This window comes from Mesoplodon mirus (assembly GCF_964341445.2).
Source record: "Mesoplodon mirus genome assembly, chromosome: 3".
Taxonomy (NCBI): domain Eukaryota; kingdom Metazoa; phylum Chordata; class Mammalia; order Artiodactyla; family Ziphiidae; genus Mesoplodon; species Mesoplodon mirus.
The window spans coordinates 7,909,312-7,926,315 of record NC_138978.1 but is presented as its reverse complement, the minus strand read 5'-3'; the positions used below and the strand labels follow the sequence as shown (position 1 = coordinate 7,926,315).

The following is a 17,004-nucleotide window of genomic DNA, read 5'->3' as shown; positions in this document are numbered from 1 at the left end:
GTCCCACCGTCAGGTTTTCCCTTCTAGTGCATTCATCCCCATCAGCAGACACACATGCTGGGCTATCGCCTTCCTTTAAGATAAAATCCTCTCCCTGACCCCTTGCCCCCCCCACCCCGTATTATTCACTCAACCTCTTCTCCCACTTTCCCTGGCACCTACTCTGGGTAGGCTTTCTTCTGCACCACTCATGAAGATGCGCTACTCGCCGACGACCTCGTCAGAGCAGAGGCACTCCTGATGTCTCCTCCCATGTGAAGTGAGCTCTGTTACTGGAACATTCCTGCTCCCGCCAGCCCCTCACAGAGGGCCAGGAGAGAAACGAAATTGCCTGAGTTTGGGAGAAGCCCCTGGCATGGCCAGCCTGACCACTTCTTCCCTCTCTCTGGGGACCTCTGCTGCCATCAGGGAACCTATTGGTTCACATGGAAGCTTACGAGAAATGCAGGGTCTCAGGCCCCACCCGAGGCCTCCTGGGCCAGAATCTGCATTTAGTATGACCCACAGGGGAATCTTACGCACATTCAAGTTCAAGATGCACTGCTCCCGGCCCTCTAGTTCTGAGGCTCGGTATTACAGAATTCATTTACCCACAGACATAAGCCACATTCTCTAATCATAGCTTTAACAGTAACGAAGGTGATATTTCGATCTCCTATCTGCCTTATTCTTTTGTTTATCAGTTGGCTCTGAAACTGGGAAAAAGTGATGGCATTCACTGGCTCCCTCAAACTTCCTAGACCTCCCTGTTGCCAAAGCCTGTGGTCACTGCTCAGTTCTTATTTTAACCCGTCAGCGCTCTTGACACGGTTATCACTTCCTCCATCTTCAGACGCGTCCTTAACTTCACTGCCGAACGCCACGCTCTCCTCACAGCCACTTCTCCTGGTCCTTCTGCTGTCGCCCTCTCTTCCTACTGCTCCAGGCCGCAGAGCCCTTGGGTCTCACAGCTACTCGCTCCCCAGATCTCCCCACCTCTTGCCTTTACTGTCACCTTCATGTGACAGTTCCCAAATGTGTCTCCAGCCTCCACCTCTCCCCCTGAATGCGGCTGCCTCATGGGCCACACACGCAGGTGGACACGGCCACAGCCTCGTCCTCTACTCAGAACCACCCCTCCGCTCTTCTAGAACCTCCAGCCTCCTTCACCCTTGGGAACCACAGGGCCGTCCTGTTTGCTCAGACACACGTCCCGGGAGTTACCGTCCTCCTTTCTCCACATGCAGTCCCTCGGCAGACTCAGTTCTAACAGTAAAATGTGTCCTGAATCTGGCCCTTTCTCCCCGAATCTACCGCTGCTAGTCCAAGCCTCCATCCCCCCACCGGGACGCTGTGGCAACAACTTCCCGTGTGGCCCCCTTTCCTCCACGTGTCCCCCATCTCTACACACACAGGCTGCTCTCCGCCCAGCCATCTGAATGGCCTTTGAAAACACTAGTAAGATCATGGGACTTTATCTCCTCAAAATCCGCCCTCGGTTCCTGTTTCCGTCTGATGAAATTAGTTATCTAAGCCCTGAAGAACACCTGGCCTCTGGCTACCTCCTTACTCCATGCCGGCCTCCTTGCTATTTTGGAATCTTCTGAGGACACTGCTGACTCAGGTACCTACTTACTCCGCGTGGAGACCTCTTTGCCCAGGGATTTGCATGGCTTACCCGTTCTTTCATTCAGGAGTCTACTCAAATGTCATCTCCCAAAAGAGGCCTTCCCTGACCACACAATCTAAAAAGACGCTTTCTTCCCGTCCCTTCTAATCTTTTATTAATAAGCTTTACTTCGCTCTGTAACATTTTAAATTTGGATAACGAGTGTCTTCCCTCATTGGAATGGGAGGGCCCCGGGTACAGGGCCTGTTCTGTTCGCTGCTGAATCATCAGAATCCATTGCCGGGGACAGGTGCGCCCTCGGATACGCACTGAACGAATTGCTGCTTTTTGCCTGAATGCTGCTTCCCTTCCCTGCTTCCATTTCTCCCCAAATACCCAGGACAGTGGTCCCTGCTCATTCTCTGCTCACAACAGGAACTTGTTAAACTGACACAGTGAAAATTTCAACCCCTCCATCACCCACCCTACAACAACACTACAGAATCATTGGTAGGTATATAAACAGAGGCTTTGGGAGAAAAAAAAGGAAAATCTTCCACCTAAAATAGCCACTTCTCTAACCGGGAGGAACATACTTTCAAAGAAACAGCATCACATTGGTTATATAATAACTGCTGTTTTGCATTATCAGAAAGTAACATGTAGGTCATAGCATGGTGACATCTGTCCCAGAAGAGTAATATCTTTGCAAATCAAGAAAAATCTTTGTGGAAATACCTTTCAAAGGGTGTAGGAATAAACGCACATCAAGAGCCTTCTGATGCACTGGTCGTACCTTTATTATTTTTACCTCGTTCACTAATAGTTCCGTGATGCAAGGTTACCATACACAGTTAGATGATGTCTGCATTGCACATCTAAGGCTATACAGCAAAAGAACCAGAATTAGTACAAATACAAGAACTATATTTACATTCTGTATACTCAGGCTCCGAACATCAGATAATATTTACATAATAAAACACGAAAATGGAAATCTGAAATTAATAATGTACATTGTTGCTAAATGCGCTCAACTCCTTCCCTGGGGAGAGATCAGTTTGCGAAGTCTTGGTTCAAAAAGGCCACTTATGTATGCTTCATGGGTTCTGTGCATGAGGATGGTAACAAGGGACTTGAAGTCTCACCGGACAAGTACTTCAGAGCCACAAAGTCTAAGACGACTCACGAGAAGGCTGATGGATTCCTCAGGTGAACTGATGCCAGAATACGCAGCATGAAAAAAATTAACTTGAAGACATGAAAACAACACACGACGGCCAGGGTTTGGCAAGAGACCAACCTCAACTCACACATTCCGTCTGAGCACAAGCGGCTTTAGGCTGAGTTTTTAATGTGAAATTTGTATCAACTCTAACTTCTTCCTTTAAATGACTAGGGGCTTTCTCCTAAGATTTTATGGGGCTCGAACGCAGGTTTCATAAGTGGCCTTTTGGAACACAACAGCAGCAGATCATCTCTCAGCTGATATCTCCATTTACTAAGGAAGCACAAATCAATACATTCCTGCTACACAGTCATGGTCTGGCCACACACTTGGGTGAATCATCGCTGGCCACAGCGGACAGCTGCAGTGCACACGAGTTAGAGTCTTATTTAAATACATTCAGCAAACCTTCTGAGAGCAGCAGCAAAATTAGTCTCTTTCTTTTCAAAGAGCAGGTTAACAATCACATTTTAAAAAGGGAACCAAAAGGTAAAATGAAGGATCCGAGTCAAACAAGAAACGAACAAGCCCTGACACTGTCCAGGAGAACCCTAGTGGAACCCAGACGAGGGAATGCCAAGTACCAGCAGGTGCTGCACGCTAGGTCATCCTTGCTTTTCCAGTTCAATGTGCAATTAATTACAGCTGTATAAATATACAAATACCTTACAAAATTAAATATCCCTGTAAATCAGACAACAAGCAGCAGACAACAAAGTCTTTGCTTTGATATATGTGCCAGGAGAAGTCATTTTACTTTAGGTACCAAAAGATCTTCCACAATGGCTTAATTGATTCCTTCATCTTACAAGAGCTGAAAAATCTCATCCAAAATATGAGTAGTCATAGTTGGGAAAAATCATTTCCCTCCACCTCCCTCACATTATCAAAACGTATTGGAATCCAAGTGCTCACCCAGCTGCCAAAAGCAGCCCTTCCCTGCGCTCCTGGCTGTGTGCGTGGGCTGGCGGACCCCGCAGAGCCAGGCCTGAGAGCTGAGTGACCCCCAGGCAGGCGCGGAGACAGGAGGGTGTGAGCACTGGTCTGGTGGAAGCTGTGAGGCCGTCTTTTGCTCTGGCAGGAGAAAGGAGGATGGGGGAGGGAGGGAAGGAGATGGTTACTCTAGCGCTCATTTCCCCTAAATTTGTATAAGTGTTCTTTCTTGCTTTATTATTATTATTATTTGCTTGTTTAAAGGTGTGCTTCAAGAAAAAAAAAAAGGAAACAAACAAACCAACCAACCTTTAAAAGGTGGTTTCCTTAAAGGTTTGAGTTCTTTCAACTTTCCTGACACTTTGTCTTCCGTGAAAGCCTCATAAATAATTCCTGCCATAAATTCTCTCTCAGAGCTTCAAAGTGGGGATGGACCTGCCTGGAAAGGGAACATCGATCCTGAAACTGCTCCAACTCCAACCTGAAAACAGACCCCTAGAGAAAGGGGCACCAGTGGGGGCTGTGTGTACTGGGGAGCCGCAGCCAAGGCCCCCGCTGCCTCACAAGGCCTTCTCACCTCGGCCTCTTCTAGTATCTGACATTCCAAAGCAAAGACTTTCCAAGTCAGTTTTGTTTAAGTTAGAATAAAAAACAAGAGTCATCTCACTGTATCACTTGATTCTATCTCCCTCGGCTCCCCCCGGCCTCCTTTTGCCACAGACACGGATCCTCCTATCAGACTCTGTAACAGCAGCAGCATCCATGATTTAATTCGAAAAGTAACCTTCAAATCTCATCTTCGTTTCCCTGAAACTAGATTTAATTTCAGCCCAGGAAGCTGTCTCTAAGCACGGGCAGACCCTGGATTTGAGTGGACACTGGAAGGGCACATTGTGTCCATTAGACAAGAAACCTCTAACTACTTTAAAGTCTGAAGCACCACTTAGAAAACAAGTAACATTAGAGTTAGTGACCTATGTTTTAAGGAGAGGAAGAAAGTTAAAAAGTCTACCATAGAATTTTTCTTGATCATTTTTCAGGTAAGGTCATAGCCTTTGATTTCTAGTCTTTCTTTTGTTAAGCTCTCCGTGACTCCCCTTTCCTCCTCTTTGCAAAGCAATTATGATGAACGAAGCCAGGAGATGAGCCCCTCCGGGAAGGCAGAGGCAAGGGTCTGGGTGCTGGCGAGCCTGCCCAGCACCCATTCTGCTGAGTGCACGGGCCCTTCCCCTTTGCTACCCGAGAGTCAGCACCCTCGAGGCAGAGGACCCCCGGCGGAGGATCTCCACAAAGTGGAAGCAGATACTTTCCTGAACACCTGAAGGATGGATGGTCAGACAGAGGTGTGAGCGAGGGCAGTAAAGGATGGTACAGAGCAGCCCCAAGTCAACTGGCAAAGCACCTGAAGTAACTGAAGGCCTTCTCTCCCATGTCATTGCTGTGACACTTACTGCAGCTGAAAGAGAAAGAGCATCTTCCACGAGGGCCTCTGGAAGCAGGCGATCCTGTTCTGTCACAGAAGGAGGCTACCGGCAGTGAGCTCCTTCCTCCTTTCTCCTCTGGCAGTATTTCCACGCACGATGGAGATAACCAAGGAGGAGACAAATGACCAGGCCTGGGGCCAGGGTTCAGGTGGACCCTCTTCTCTGCCCCCAGGTGTCCTTTTGCTCTTAGTGGTGGCAGGAAGTCCGTTATAATTCTGGGGTCCAGAAAGCAAAGCCTGCCATGTTCACTTATCTATGAGCATAGGGAGACAAGCATCATTGAAAGTGTTTTCAGTTTGACAAGGATCACCGAAAATGACCACTGGATTCAGAGGGACACGTCCAAGTTTACACTTAAGAGCTAGAGTTCTTTGATCGAAGGGAGCTACAACACTACCCGGCATTATCATAATCGTAATGCTGACAAAGACCGTCAAGTTCATCGCCAGATGGTGAGACACTCCCTCCTTGTGGGACGTTTGTACATGACACCATGGCGCTAACTCCACACTGTGCCACTGTCATTACTACCTCCAAGAACAGAACTGAGACTCCGAGAGAAGAGGCTCCCTCCCAGTGGAGACAAACAGCTCACAGGAGCCCTGCTGTGAGGGAATACAAGCATCCTACCGACCCCCACTGTCACGGCCCAAGTCCCACGGCCCTTTGAAATCCATCAGCAATAACAGCCCTGGCTCTTGCCTTCTTATAAGGTCAACAGCAGCCACTGTCCCAAACCTGCTGAAAAGTCTCTTCCACTAAATGAAAATTACATAACTATGTTCTAAATAAGCCCCAATTTCGGAGAATACACCTGTCCCATTTTTAAGCTCACTACAACCCTTTTCCTGAATGGAAAATGTAAGGATTAGTCATGGCAAAAAGAGACAGAAGGGGGAAAGGTAAGTTTCTTCCTCTCAGGTTCTATAAAAGACCAGATGTCTCTTCCTTTAGTCTCTAAGCCACAAGAAAAATTAAAATTATAAGAAAAATTAAAATTATATCACAACGAAAAGAAAAAAGTATTATGTTGTCTTGAACAACAGACAGAGATATCCAAAGACAGCAGTACAGACATCAGAGGTGGTCATATGGGGACCTATCACACAAAAGGAAGCCAAAATACACCAAAAAATAATTGGGAGATTCACTGGATCCCCTCTGGGTTTTTGTTTTTTTGTTCGTTTTTTCCCCCCCTTTTGTTAGGCCACATGCTTCTAACAAGATTCTCAGCACAGGAAAAAAGAAAAGAGTACAGAGCAATGGGGATGAGGACCAGGAGCGATAGAAAAAGTGCTGGACAAGGAGGGACAAGCACTTAAGCCACAGGATCACACACAAGAACAACCATCAAGAAATCACAAAGAGGAATGAGAGGTAACACTTTCTTTATCTCTTGGAAGGCGAGTGAGGGCGCTCGGCAGTCACCTAGTGCTTCGGCTGGCTTGGGCATCTGCGGGAGAGTTTTGACCTGTGGGCAAAAAAGGGATCAGAGGATCAGACAGACGGCGGGACTGGAAAACTGGATCCGGGGCTCTCGCCCTCGCAGGTATTCCTCCTCTGTGCTCCCCTCCTTGCACGTCCTCCCATCCTGCACTGCAGGCCCGGGTCTCTAAGCCCCTGAACAAACAGGCTGGCCAGTGGTCCTCCTCACTCTGGGGACCCTGGGACGCGAGCCCCGCACAGGATCTGAGGCCAGATCAAACGGCCGAACATTGGGAGACAGTTAAGGTTCTCACAATCTTCCTTTTACTCAGTCCCACAGACCCCAGCTGTAGACCCCTTAAGAATAAAAAGTCAAAGCAGGAGATTAACTGGGTACAGATGTGACCAGAGTCTCCTTAGCCGTTCGGGACACCAGATGCCACCTTATGAGAAGCTGAGGCCTCATCGTCACCTTACAACCACACTTACACTCCTGTCCTTCCTCTATTTTAAACTTGTTTGCAACAAGACTTCCTTTTCTGTTTATGTTGACGTCCCTGGAACCAAAAACCAAGGAGAGGAAGCAAACACAGGAACAACTTCTTACCGTATTGTGCCAGCAAGGAGTGGGTTAAAGGCATATAACCAGTCGTTCATGTCCTTGTCATTGAGAGCCTGCAAAAGGACCCCACGGTGCTTTGTGCATACAGCAAAGGTGTTCGGTGTCTAAAAGAGACACAGGAAGATGAGAAAGTTACTATGGATACTGAACAGTGGGGACCACCAGCCATATTCAGAGGGCACATGGCCCTTCACACTGAAGGTTCAGAGACACCAAATACAAAAGAGAGATTCCACACCACACGAGGGAGTTCAGAACTCAACAGGGAAGGCTGTGCGTGGCAATGAAAAGCAAGAGAGGGCAGGACTGACCTTCACCATGGCCTGCTGGTCCTCGCTGTATTCCACCTGCGCTGTGGACAAGTTAATGAGGCCACGCTCCACCGGGTCTTTGTCACTGTTATAGATGAAGACATAGGGGCGACGGACCACGACAAAATGTTTAGCCCAGTTGCTGGAAAGTGGCTCCTTGAAATGCAGATATCCTTTCTTAGAGACCACTGAGCTGAAAAGGACAGTACATGAGAAGTTAGTTTCTCACAAAAATAAAGTGATCATGAGCCGAGGGCCATCAAAACAGACCTAGTCCAAGTCCCCAGGCTGAACGAAACAGGCAAATGATCTACTTGGTCTACAATCTTATCTGCCGAAGAAATGCAGCAAAAGAGCACAAAGCACCACCACCACATGCTGTGCCGGTGGCGGGTGACACACCTGGAGCGGAAACCCAGCCCAGCACTCTTTCACCCTGATTCCATTTGCATTAGACTGTAACGCAGACCTCATGCAGAAGAGCTAAAAGTAAATTCCTGCTAATTTGTCTTTTTTTTTTTTTTTTTTTTTGCGGTACGCGGGCCTCTCACTGCTGTGGCCTCTCCCGTTGCGTTGCGGAGCACAGGCTCCGGACGCGCAGGCTCAGCGGCCATGGCTCATGGGCCCAGCCGCTCCGCGACATGTGGGATCTTCCCGGACCGGGGCACGAACCCGTGTCCCCTGCATTGGCAGGCGGACTCTCAACCACTGCGCCACCAGGGAAGCCCTAATTTGTCTTTTAATACCTGGCATCCCTGTTCAGTATAGTACTCACCCTGGTCTAATTTCTTCAATATCTGGAACAAGATTGAGAAATTCATTTTTTCCTGCTCGGGCCAAATAGGGCGTTTCCACAGTTGGGACAATCTGAAACTGTTCAAATTCCAGGCAGGGACTAGAGGCCCGGGAATTGGCTTCTGGGGTCCTTGAAAAGAGAGAGGTTAGGAAGAAAGGGGTAACAGGTGCTTCAGTAAGGTCAACACACAGCCATCTCACCAGGAGGAACAGTGCCTCTCCCCGAACACCAGGGACCTTGCAAACATCAGTTCCAGAGAGCTTGGCTAAGATGACGAAGCTGGCGTCCGATACGTAACCCCAGATTCACCTGGTGTCACATCCTTCTGCAGTTATGAAGGAAACTCATCACTGATGAGCACCAAGTCACTCAGTCTCTCTTCCTACCCTGACGCCCTCTAAACAGAAGGGTATTGAATATGAACTCCATTCCTTTATATGTTTCTATTTAGTCTCAAGGCCACACCTAGGGCACCACCTAGGGCACCGGTTCTCAAAGTGAGGTCCCTGATCAGCGGTATCAACTTCACCTGAAAACTTGTTAGAAATTCAAATTCTCAGGCTCCAACTCAGACATGCAGAATTAGGAACTCTGAATGGGGTTCAGCCACCTGGGCTTTAACAAGCCTCCCAGGTGATGCTGATGCCACTGAAGTCTGAGGACCGCTGCCTGAGGGGCTGGCAGAGCGAGCAGACACATGGGAAGAAGCTGGGCCCCTGAACGGCTGTCTGGAGCAGAGCTGCTCCACCAACCAGGACCAGCTCGGAACCGACGTGAGCCAGAGGATCCCCGCGCTCTGTACTGTTATCTTTGTAGAGCAGCTTAGTCTAATTAACTGCACTTCACCAATTCCAAAAAGCCCATTTTTCTCAAACTTTACCATTTCTCGAATTGGGATGCATCTTGTAATTGATGGCATGTCACATTTTAGTTGGCACTGCTTTTTCTTTTAGTGGCATATAAAAATAATGTCTTAGAGTTGATGGCATCCCAGATTCAATTAAATTACCTGGTTGTGTTATTTTCTCCAGCCCACTGCCTCAGTGTTGATACAGGAAGATAGACAGCTGGATGATAACCAGGTGGGTTGTGACAGGTGAGCATAATGAATGGAGACAGGGCGAAGGAGACTGATGGCGCACTGCACAGCAGCGATTCTAATGATGAGTTCCTGGAATCACTCATGGACTTCATCTCTATTCTTCTTACCTATATGTTTTCTTGTGTCATTAAAATATTTTTTCCAAAGTAGTTTCAAAATATTTTTCCCAGGATGGGGCTTCCTGTGTCTGATCTCACCGAGGAGACAATCAGGGGTGCGAATACAAGAACAAATCACACAAAAGCGGATGAAGAAGAGGAGTCAGTGGCTTGATGCAGAAAGTCAGTAAAACGTATGACGTTAAGAGATGTCAGCAGCATCCTCCCAGTCACTGTGACATCCAGAAAAGGCTCCCACGTGTTTCCCAAGGCTGCCTAGGGGGACGCTGCTGCCCTCGGTTGAGAACCACTGAGCTAGCGGAAGGTTGGCATTTCCCTTGGTTTTTTTTTTTTTTTTTTTGCTGTACGCGGGCCTCTCACTGCTGTGGCCTCTCCCGTTGCGGAGCACAGGCTCCGGACACACAGGCTCCGCGGCCATGGCTCGCGGGCCCAGCCGCTCCGCGGCATGTGGGATCCTCCGGGATCGGGGCACGAACCCGTGTCCCCTGCATCGGCAGGCGGACTCTCAACCACTGCGCCACCAGGGAAGCCCTCCCTTGGTTCTTAAATTAGCTTTTGTCAGTGAAATCTGGGTACTTACTTCTGATCCAAAGAGTTGCTCCTAGCATCTATCAGAGAGGGGCAGGTGGAGGAGGGAGTGAGGGTAGCACTGCTAAAACTGGACACAGAGGGATCCCGTCCGACTGGAGAGATATCAGACAACTGGAAGAAAACAGAACACAGCAAGTGAGATTCAGATGAACAAAACCACCTCTGCAGTAAGAAGCTTTGACAGCCAGTGACCTCACGTTCATAAATCCTCTTCTGTTTCAGGTCATTGAAGAAAACAATTCTTACGAAAATTTTTGGCCAAAGTGTCACAAGAGGAATCAAGACATTTATAAAAGGGCTTCCCTGATGGCACAGTGTTTTGAGAGTCCGCCTGCCGATGCAGGGGACACGGGTTCGTGCCCCAGTCCGGGAAGATCCCACATGCCGCGGAGTGGCTGGGCCCGTGAGCCATGGCCGCTGAGCCTGCACATCCGGAGCCTGTGCTCCGCAACGGGAGAGGCCACAACAGTGAGAGGCCCGCATATCGCAAAAAAAAAAAAAAAAAAAAAAGACATTTATAAAAGAGGCAAGGCTAGCTTTTTATATTTATAAAATGTTTATATTTTATATTGCTACAGCCTTCTGTATTAACTAAATGACCCTACCTATATGTGCCAAGAACCAAGAACAACAGACACTGTTCTAAGAATATGGCCGAGGCCCTGCCCTCCTGGAGCTTACACTTTAAGTGGAGAAGGCAGATAATAAACCAATCAACAAACACTTTAAGAAGTGTCAGGCAGGGATCAGTGCTACAGCAAAAAGTAAAGCAGAGAAGCAGGTTAAAAGGTTTCAGAGAGGGTGGGAGGGAGGGAGATGCAAGAGGGAAGAGATATGGGAACACATGTATAACTGATTCACTTTGTTATAAAGCAGAAACTAACACACCATTGTAAAGCAATTATACTCCAATAAAGATGTAAAAAAAAAAAAAAGGTTTCAGAGGGCTGCTGGCTTTACATAGGGTGGTTAAGGAAATCCGCTCCAAGGAGGCAACATCTGAGCAGAAAACTGAAATAAAGAAGCGAATCATGGGACTATCTGGAAGGTTATACTGGGTAAATGCATAGCCACTGTACACAACCTCAAGGCGGAAAGCTTGGAGTGTCTAGGGAATAGCAAAAAAGGTGAAGATGACCAGAACAGAGTGAATGATGCAGAAATTCTTTAAAGTGTTCACCTCACTCTTTGTCGAAGGCAACAAAATTTCATGCCACCAAGAACCTCAGGACTTCTTGTGCCTTTTGCCATATAATAATATATCACCCCCTGCAGAATACTCTTCTCCAAGGGACTCAGGGAAAAGCCCAAATGTTTCCCATCTCATAATTACTCTAAGAGACACAGAAGAATACTTTTATCTTCAGAAGTCAGTGTTCTGACTGAAAAATTAAATAAACGACAGAGCAGATATGTCATACAGCCTCACATATGATGCTATGCCCATCTCAAGCCACCTAAAAGCAGCAAAACCTGAGCACAGGAAATGAGAGCTGCTCACCTTGCAGTCACTGATGCTGCCGTGCACCTGGCTGAATTCTCGGTTGAAAGTGTGGGTGAGAAGTTGCAGGCACTAGGGAAGAGAGAGGGAAGAGTAAGTTTCAATGGTTAAACAAAGCCCGGGATTAAAGCAGGAAGGGAAAGTAACATGGCTAAGACTCACAGTGGAGCTCAGGTGCTGCTCAAATAGCTCTAGAAATTAACTGAGTACATAGCAAGAGAGGCCTGGTACATGCCTAACAAAGATGATAAAATGAGTGGATAAAAAGCCATTGACTACAAAAGTGAATTACCGTAAACACCACAGTTTCAAGTGCTTAAGAATGCAACAGCATCCCTTTCATTCTCCATTTGCCCTGGTACTAAAAGGCATGGAGGTTTCTGGATGGACATACGTTCCCAAATCAACTAGACGACCATTTGATTATTGAAAAGAACACAAAATCCCTCTTATTTCTGTATTCCATTGTCAGCCAGTTGCTCAGACCCACATGCCTGGTGGTCATCCTCAACAACCTCTCTGCCCTCTCCTGCTGTTATCCAGGCAACAAGGAATGCGGATTCTACCTTCCAAGTGTCTCTCCCGTGATTCCTCTTCATCCCACACACCCCCGCCATAGTTAAAAACTTCACCGTTTCTCATCTGGATTACTGAAATAAAGAATTCTTTCTGCCTCTAGCCTGTCTCTTCACCACAAATCCATCCTCTTTACTGCTGCCAGAGAAACCTTTCTAAAACAAATACCTGTTTGAAACATTTCCAAGTCACTCCCAGGATATTCTGGACGCTTTAGTCCAGCACATAGACTCTTCATGATCTGGCCCTGCCCTATCTCTCCAACTCCATCTCCTGTCCCTCTCCTGCACGGATTCCCTCACAATGATTGTGCAGGACGCCGCTGGCTCCCTCCTGTGCATCCTTCCAAGGTCAGTCCACGAGTCCGCCTGCCGATGCAGGGGACACGGGTTCGTGCCCCAGTCCGGGCAGGCCTCTCCTCCGGCTCCCACAGCATTCTCAACCAAACCTCTCTTGTAAGCTTGTCGCCCCCTCGCCTGTCAACTTATTAAGGGCAGAAGTTAAGTCTCATTTATTTCTATATTCACAGTGTGAGCACAGGCCTTGAAACAGAGGCCCTCAAAGAAAGATGAAAATGCAAGTGAAAAAACAGAAACACCAGCTCACAGAGCCTCACAGGGGGAAAATGCTCAGCAGAGGCAGGGAGCCACACCTTGGTAGCCAGCTCTTTCTCTCGATCCACCAGGCTTTCAACGTCTGTGGAGTCGTAGCCACTGCTCTCGCTGGGTGTGACGGCACTTTCCAAGGTGGTGGTTGAGATCTGAGAGGAGATGCTGGTGGAGGTGCTGAGGGTCCCACTGCTGAGGCTGGGGGACAACGAGTCGCTCAGGGATGTGGGGATGCTGTCACCAAGTCTCTCACGGAGCAGCAGGAAGTGGCGGGTTTTCTCCACCTAAGAAGATCGACACTACAGCCTCAGCAAACACAAAGCTCATCAAGATCTTAATAAGCAAAATATTAGGCCTCCATCATGATGGAAAACTGCAAAGCCAGGATCACAGACAGGAGGTGAGTGTAAGACTGATGATGCTGAGGGAATCTTGCCCGAGAGTTCAGCTGCGCACCCCGTGCCCCGGGGTACCTCGTGCAGGAGCTCCAGCTTCTCCAAGTCCCACTGGTGCTCAAGGATGAGGCTGTCTCCACGAGGCCGCCAGCCTGCTAAGTTCTCTTCTCCCCGCACATACGCCACTGATGTATCCAAAATTTTCCTTCTCCTCCTCTGCATGCCTAAGATAAGAGGAAACAACTATTTTTTCCAGAAAAAAATCCAATTCCAATTTTAGCTCAAAATGAATTAATAATTCACAATATAGGGCACACTGAGACAGTTTAGTCTCAAGATACATGGGATTTTGATTATTAATAAAAATGTATCCCTTTTGCCCCAAAGCAACTCTCTAAACTTCTTTTAAAAACTGAGTTTTATATTCTTTAATAATTATGAAGCTGGTAATGCCTCTTGAGAAAATGCTAGTTATTATGTTAAGTGAAAATACAGAGGTTAAATAGCCTGTACGCTATTGTTCTAAATATATAAAAATACACTCATGGGAAAAAAGTGGGAAAAATGTGAGCTACCTCATATTTGGTGACTCAGTTAAGATGGCAGATGACAGACTGGTTTAGCCTCCATTATTTCTCATTAATTTTTAAAAATATTATGCTGGTTTCACATACAAGAGACATGAATTTATGTTAATTAAAACATTTCTGAAGGAACTATCTAGACACTAATTAGCTGCTATTGGGACTTGGATTCATACTCAAAGTCATCTTTTTTTATCTCAATCTTACCTGTGGGCCTTGGCCTCTTTTCCACATATGTTCTCTAAACCGACTCAAATTTACATTAAATGTTTTTAAAAACCCTGACTTGTGTCCACATTCCAGTATACAAACGTGGAAACATAGAGTGCTGTTGAAGGCCACCAAACTGGAGGAACTACAGCAGTTCAAGGAGACATTAAAAAGGACACAGAACAAGTTCAACTTAATAATTTGTCTTTCTAGAGCATAGGAAGTTCAAATTCTAGGTTGATAGCACCTGTAAAGTTATACTGTCAAGTTATCTTTGGGGTTCAGGTGGAGAGGGAAATGGTTCTGAAGTTTTCCAAGCCAAATTCACTCTAATACACTTGAATTTGTCATAGTATTCCACAGCCCAGCAACATTTTGTCCCATACAGCTTTTATAACTGTATTGCATGTCATAAACCAAACAGTGCTGCAACTCAGAAAAAGGAAACTCCTACCACCACCACCAAAGTGGCTTGTAAAATATAACTGCCTTCTCAAAAATGTATATCTATCCTACAGGGGTGGGGTAGATTTTTGATATAATGTACTCCAGTCAAATGCAAAGGTAACAATCACTTTCCTGATCCATAGAGCTTACCTGGACTACCTGTGTCTGCCATCTTGCATAAGCTGAGTTCATAAATTCCAGTGACTCGATTGCTATTTGAATTAAAACAAATAAACAACTGCTTAATTTCATATAGCACAAAACCAGGAAAATCTCAATTCTCTCTGCTTAAAACGCTGTCTCCTCCGCTGGGACTGCAATCCACCCTCAAATATAATTACAGACATTTCTTATCAGTCACTGTTCTTTTCCTGTTCTGAACTTAAGAATAAAACTGAATGATAAACTAGAAGATTAATAATACAAATGTGAAGATTAAAATTTTGCCTTTTCTTACCACAGGAAAGAAAAGATGAGCGGGGAAAAGTCTGACTAGAATGAAATGATAAACATCAGTTTCTGGGGGGTGTGGTTAAGAAAGGGACTGAGGGCCTCCCTGGTGGCGCAGTGGTTGAGAGTCCGCCTGCCGATGCAGGGGACACGGGTTCGTGCCCCGGTCCAGGAAGATCCCACATGCCGCGGAGCGGCTGGGCCCGTGAGCCATGGCCGCTGAGCCTGCGCGTCCGGAGCCTGTGCTCCGCAACGGGAGAGGCCACAACAGTGAGAGGCCCGCGTACAGCAAAAAAAAAAAAAAAAAAAAAGAAAGGGACTGAATCTTCTACTGTATTAGTAATACTTAATTTTTAAGCCAGGTATGATGCACAGGTAGTCACTGTGTTATTCTTCATGTATATTCATATATCTTAAACATGAATAAATCTTAAAAAGAAAAAAATCCCAATGGTATGGTAAGCTGTTAGAAATAATAATAATGACATTTAAAAAGAACATTTAGTCCCTACAAAATTTTTTGAGAAGTGTTCACAATGGAACATTCCTTCCTTCCCTCATTAACTCATCTATTTATCAATATTTTATTAAATGCCAACATTCAAGTCACTGCACTCCGGTTTATAGGTTGTGAACCAACCCTGAAAACAGCAGCTAGAAGACTGCTGATTCTGTACAGGGTACACCAACTGGAAGCTAAACTTGTCTCAAAAACTTACGAGTCTGGTGACTTCGAATAGCCACTGCCAAAGAGGCTGCGCAGTGAGCGTGGCGGCGAGATCTTGGCATCCCGGGAATAGAAGACCATGCACACATCCTTGGTGATGACAGCTGGCTGGATACAATGATCCAGCTGAAAGCAAACAGGAGTGGGCTCCGATTAAACACAGACAGAGCATCTGTGACCACAGTCTGGGCACTACCGTATCTGGAAAGCTGCTCCCAGATGTGGGGGGTGGAGGATTTCAGCTCTACCGATGATTTCAACAGCAAATCAGAAGATAATACGTGCAAGGTCAGGTGGTGTTGCTTGCAGATGCATTTATTTTTTTCAAAGTTTTTTTTCTGTAATAACGGCTAATGTTTATTACTTGTTATATGCCAAGCACTGTTTGTTCTAAATCCTTTTCTGTGACCTCTCAACAACTTTCTGAGATAAATGCTATTATTATTACCCCTGTTTGAAAGGCAAGGGAATTGAGGCACAGAGAGATGAAGTCACTTGTCCAAGGACAGGAAGGCAGTAAGTGGCAGCACAGTGACTTGAACTCAGATAGGCTAGTTCCAGGGTCTGCGCCGTTAACCACCACTAGGCTCGGCCCACAACTACAAAGACAAGAGGTGGTATTCTTAAAATCATACATTCTTTGAAGAATGGGAATTGGGCTGCTAAAGCTGAAGCTGTAATAAAAGTTATGTGACTTTTTGATTAACTAGAGAGTAGGAACAGAATTTAATATAACCAGAACAGGTAGCAAAGAATAATAAAATAAATAACTTCAGGATGTGCAGGGGGAAAGGAAGGCAAAATCAGTCAAATCTTTCCTCCCCATTTCCTGTTGTAACTTTCCCACTGTTCAGGGCTGGCTGTTCAAGGCAACTCAAGCTGTGGGTCTTCTCACCTCCAGGTAGGCCGACAAGGTCATGTAGATCTTCTCTCCATAGGGTGTCACTCGGTTCAGAAGGAGGGAGTTATGGAGGGAGCTGTCCCACACGGCCTCGAAACGATAGAAGGTCCTAAGGTCAAAAAGGCAAGAAGGAGTCATCCAGAAGAAGCTGAAGTCACCTTAGTCCAGGCACTGCCATTGTCAGTAATGCTGCAGAATCCCACACCGACCAGCATTTCCAACTTACTAAAGTCTAACGACAGAGCAGAACCTGCGCCTCCGAGGAGGAAAAGGCAGGCGCCCATGCTCTTGCCCCCCACCCATCGTCAAGGAACACTTAAGCTATGCTTTTTGTTGTTTGTTTTTTGACAAGCCTGTTTCTCCTCTGCCTAGAAACATAAAAATAGTGAGATCAATCAAAGGGATT

At 46.5% G+C, this 17,004-nt stretch overlaps 1 protein-coding gene across 6 annotated transcripts in view; it reads right to left on the bottom strand.

The window, feature by feature from the left end:
* Positions 1-2,375: 2,375 nt before the first annotated feature.
* KIF1B (kinesin family member 1B) overlaps positions 2,376-17,004 on the bottom strand; it is a 150,355-nt gene continuing 135,726 nt past the window's right edge. For all 6 annotated transcript variants that reach the window (XM_082613275.1, XM_082613274.1, XM_082613276.1 and 3 more), the window contains 11 exons: positions 16,593-16,707; positions 15,690-15,823; positions 14,671-14,732; positions 13,358-13,503; positions 12,929-13,168; positions 11,701-11,772; positions 10,189-10,310; positions 8,367-8,516; positions 7,592-7,784; positions 7,266-7,384; positions 2,376-6,704 (listed from right to left, as the gene is read on the bottom strand). In XM_082613275.1, coding sequence (XP_082469401.1) covers positions 6,662-6,704; positions 7,266-7,384; positions 7,592-7,784; positions 8,367-8,516; positions 10,189-10,310; positions 11,701-11,772; positions 12,929-13,168; positions 13,358-13,503; positions 14,671-14,732; positions 15,690-15,823; positions 16,593-16,707 — 1,396 coding nt within the window. In that variant the 3' untranslated portion in view covers positions 2,376-6,661. The remainder of the gene's footprint in view (positions 6,705-7,265; positions 7,385-7,591; positions 7,785-8,366; positions 8,517-10,188; positions 10,311-11,700; positions 11,773-12,928; positions 13,169-13,357; positions 13,504-14,670; positions 14,733-15,689; positions 15,824-16,592; positions 16,708-17,004) is intronic.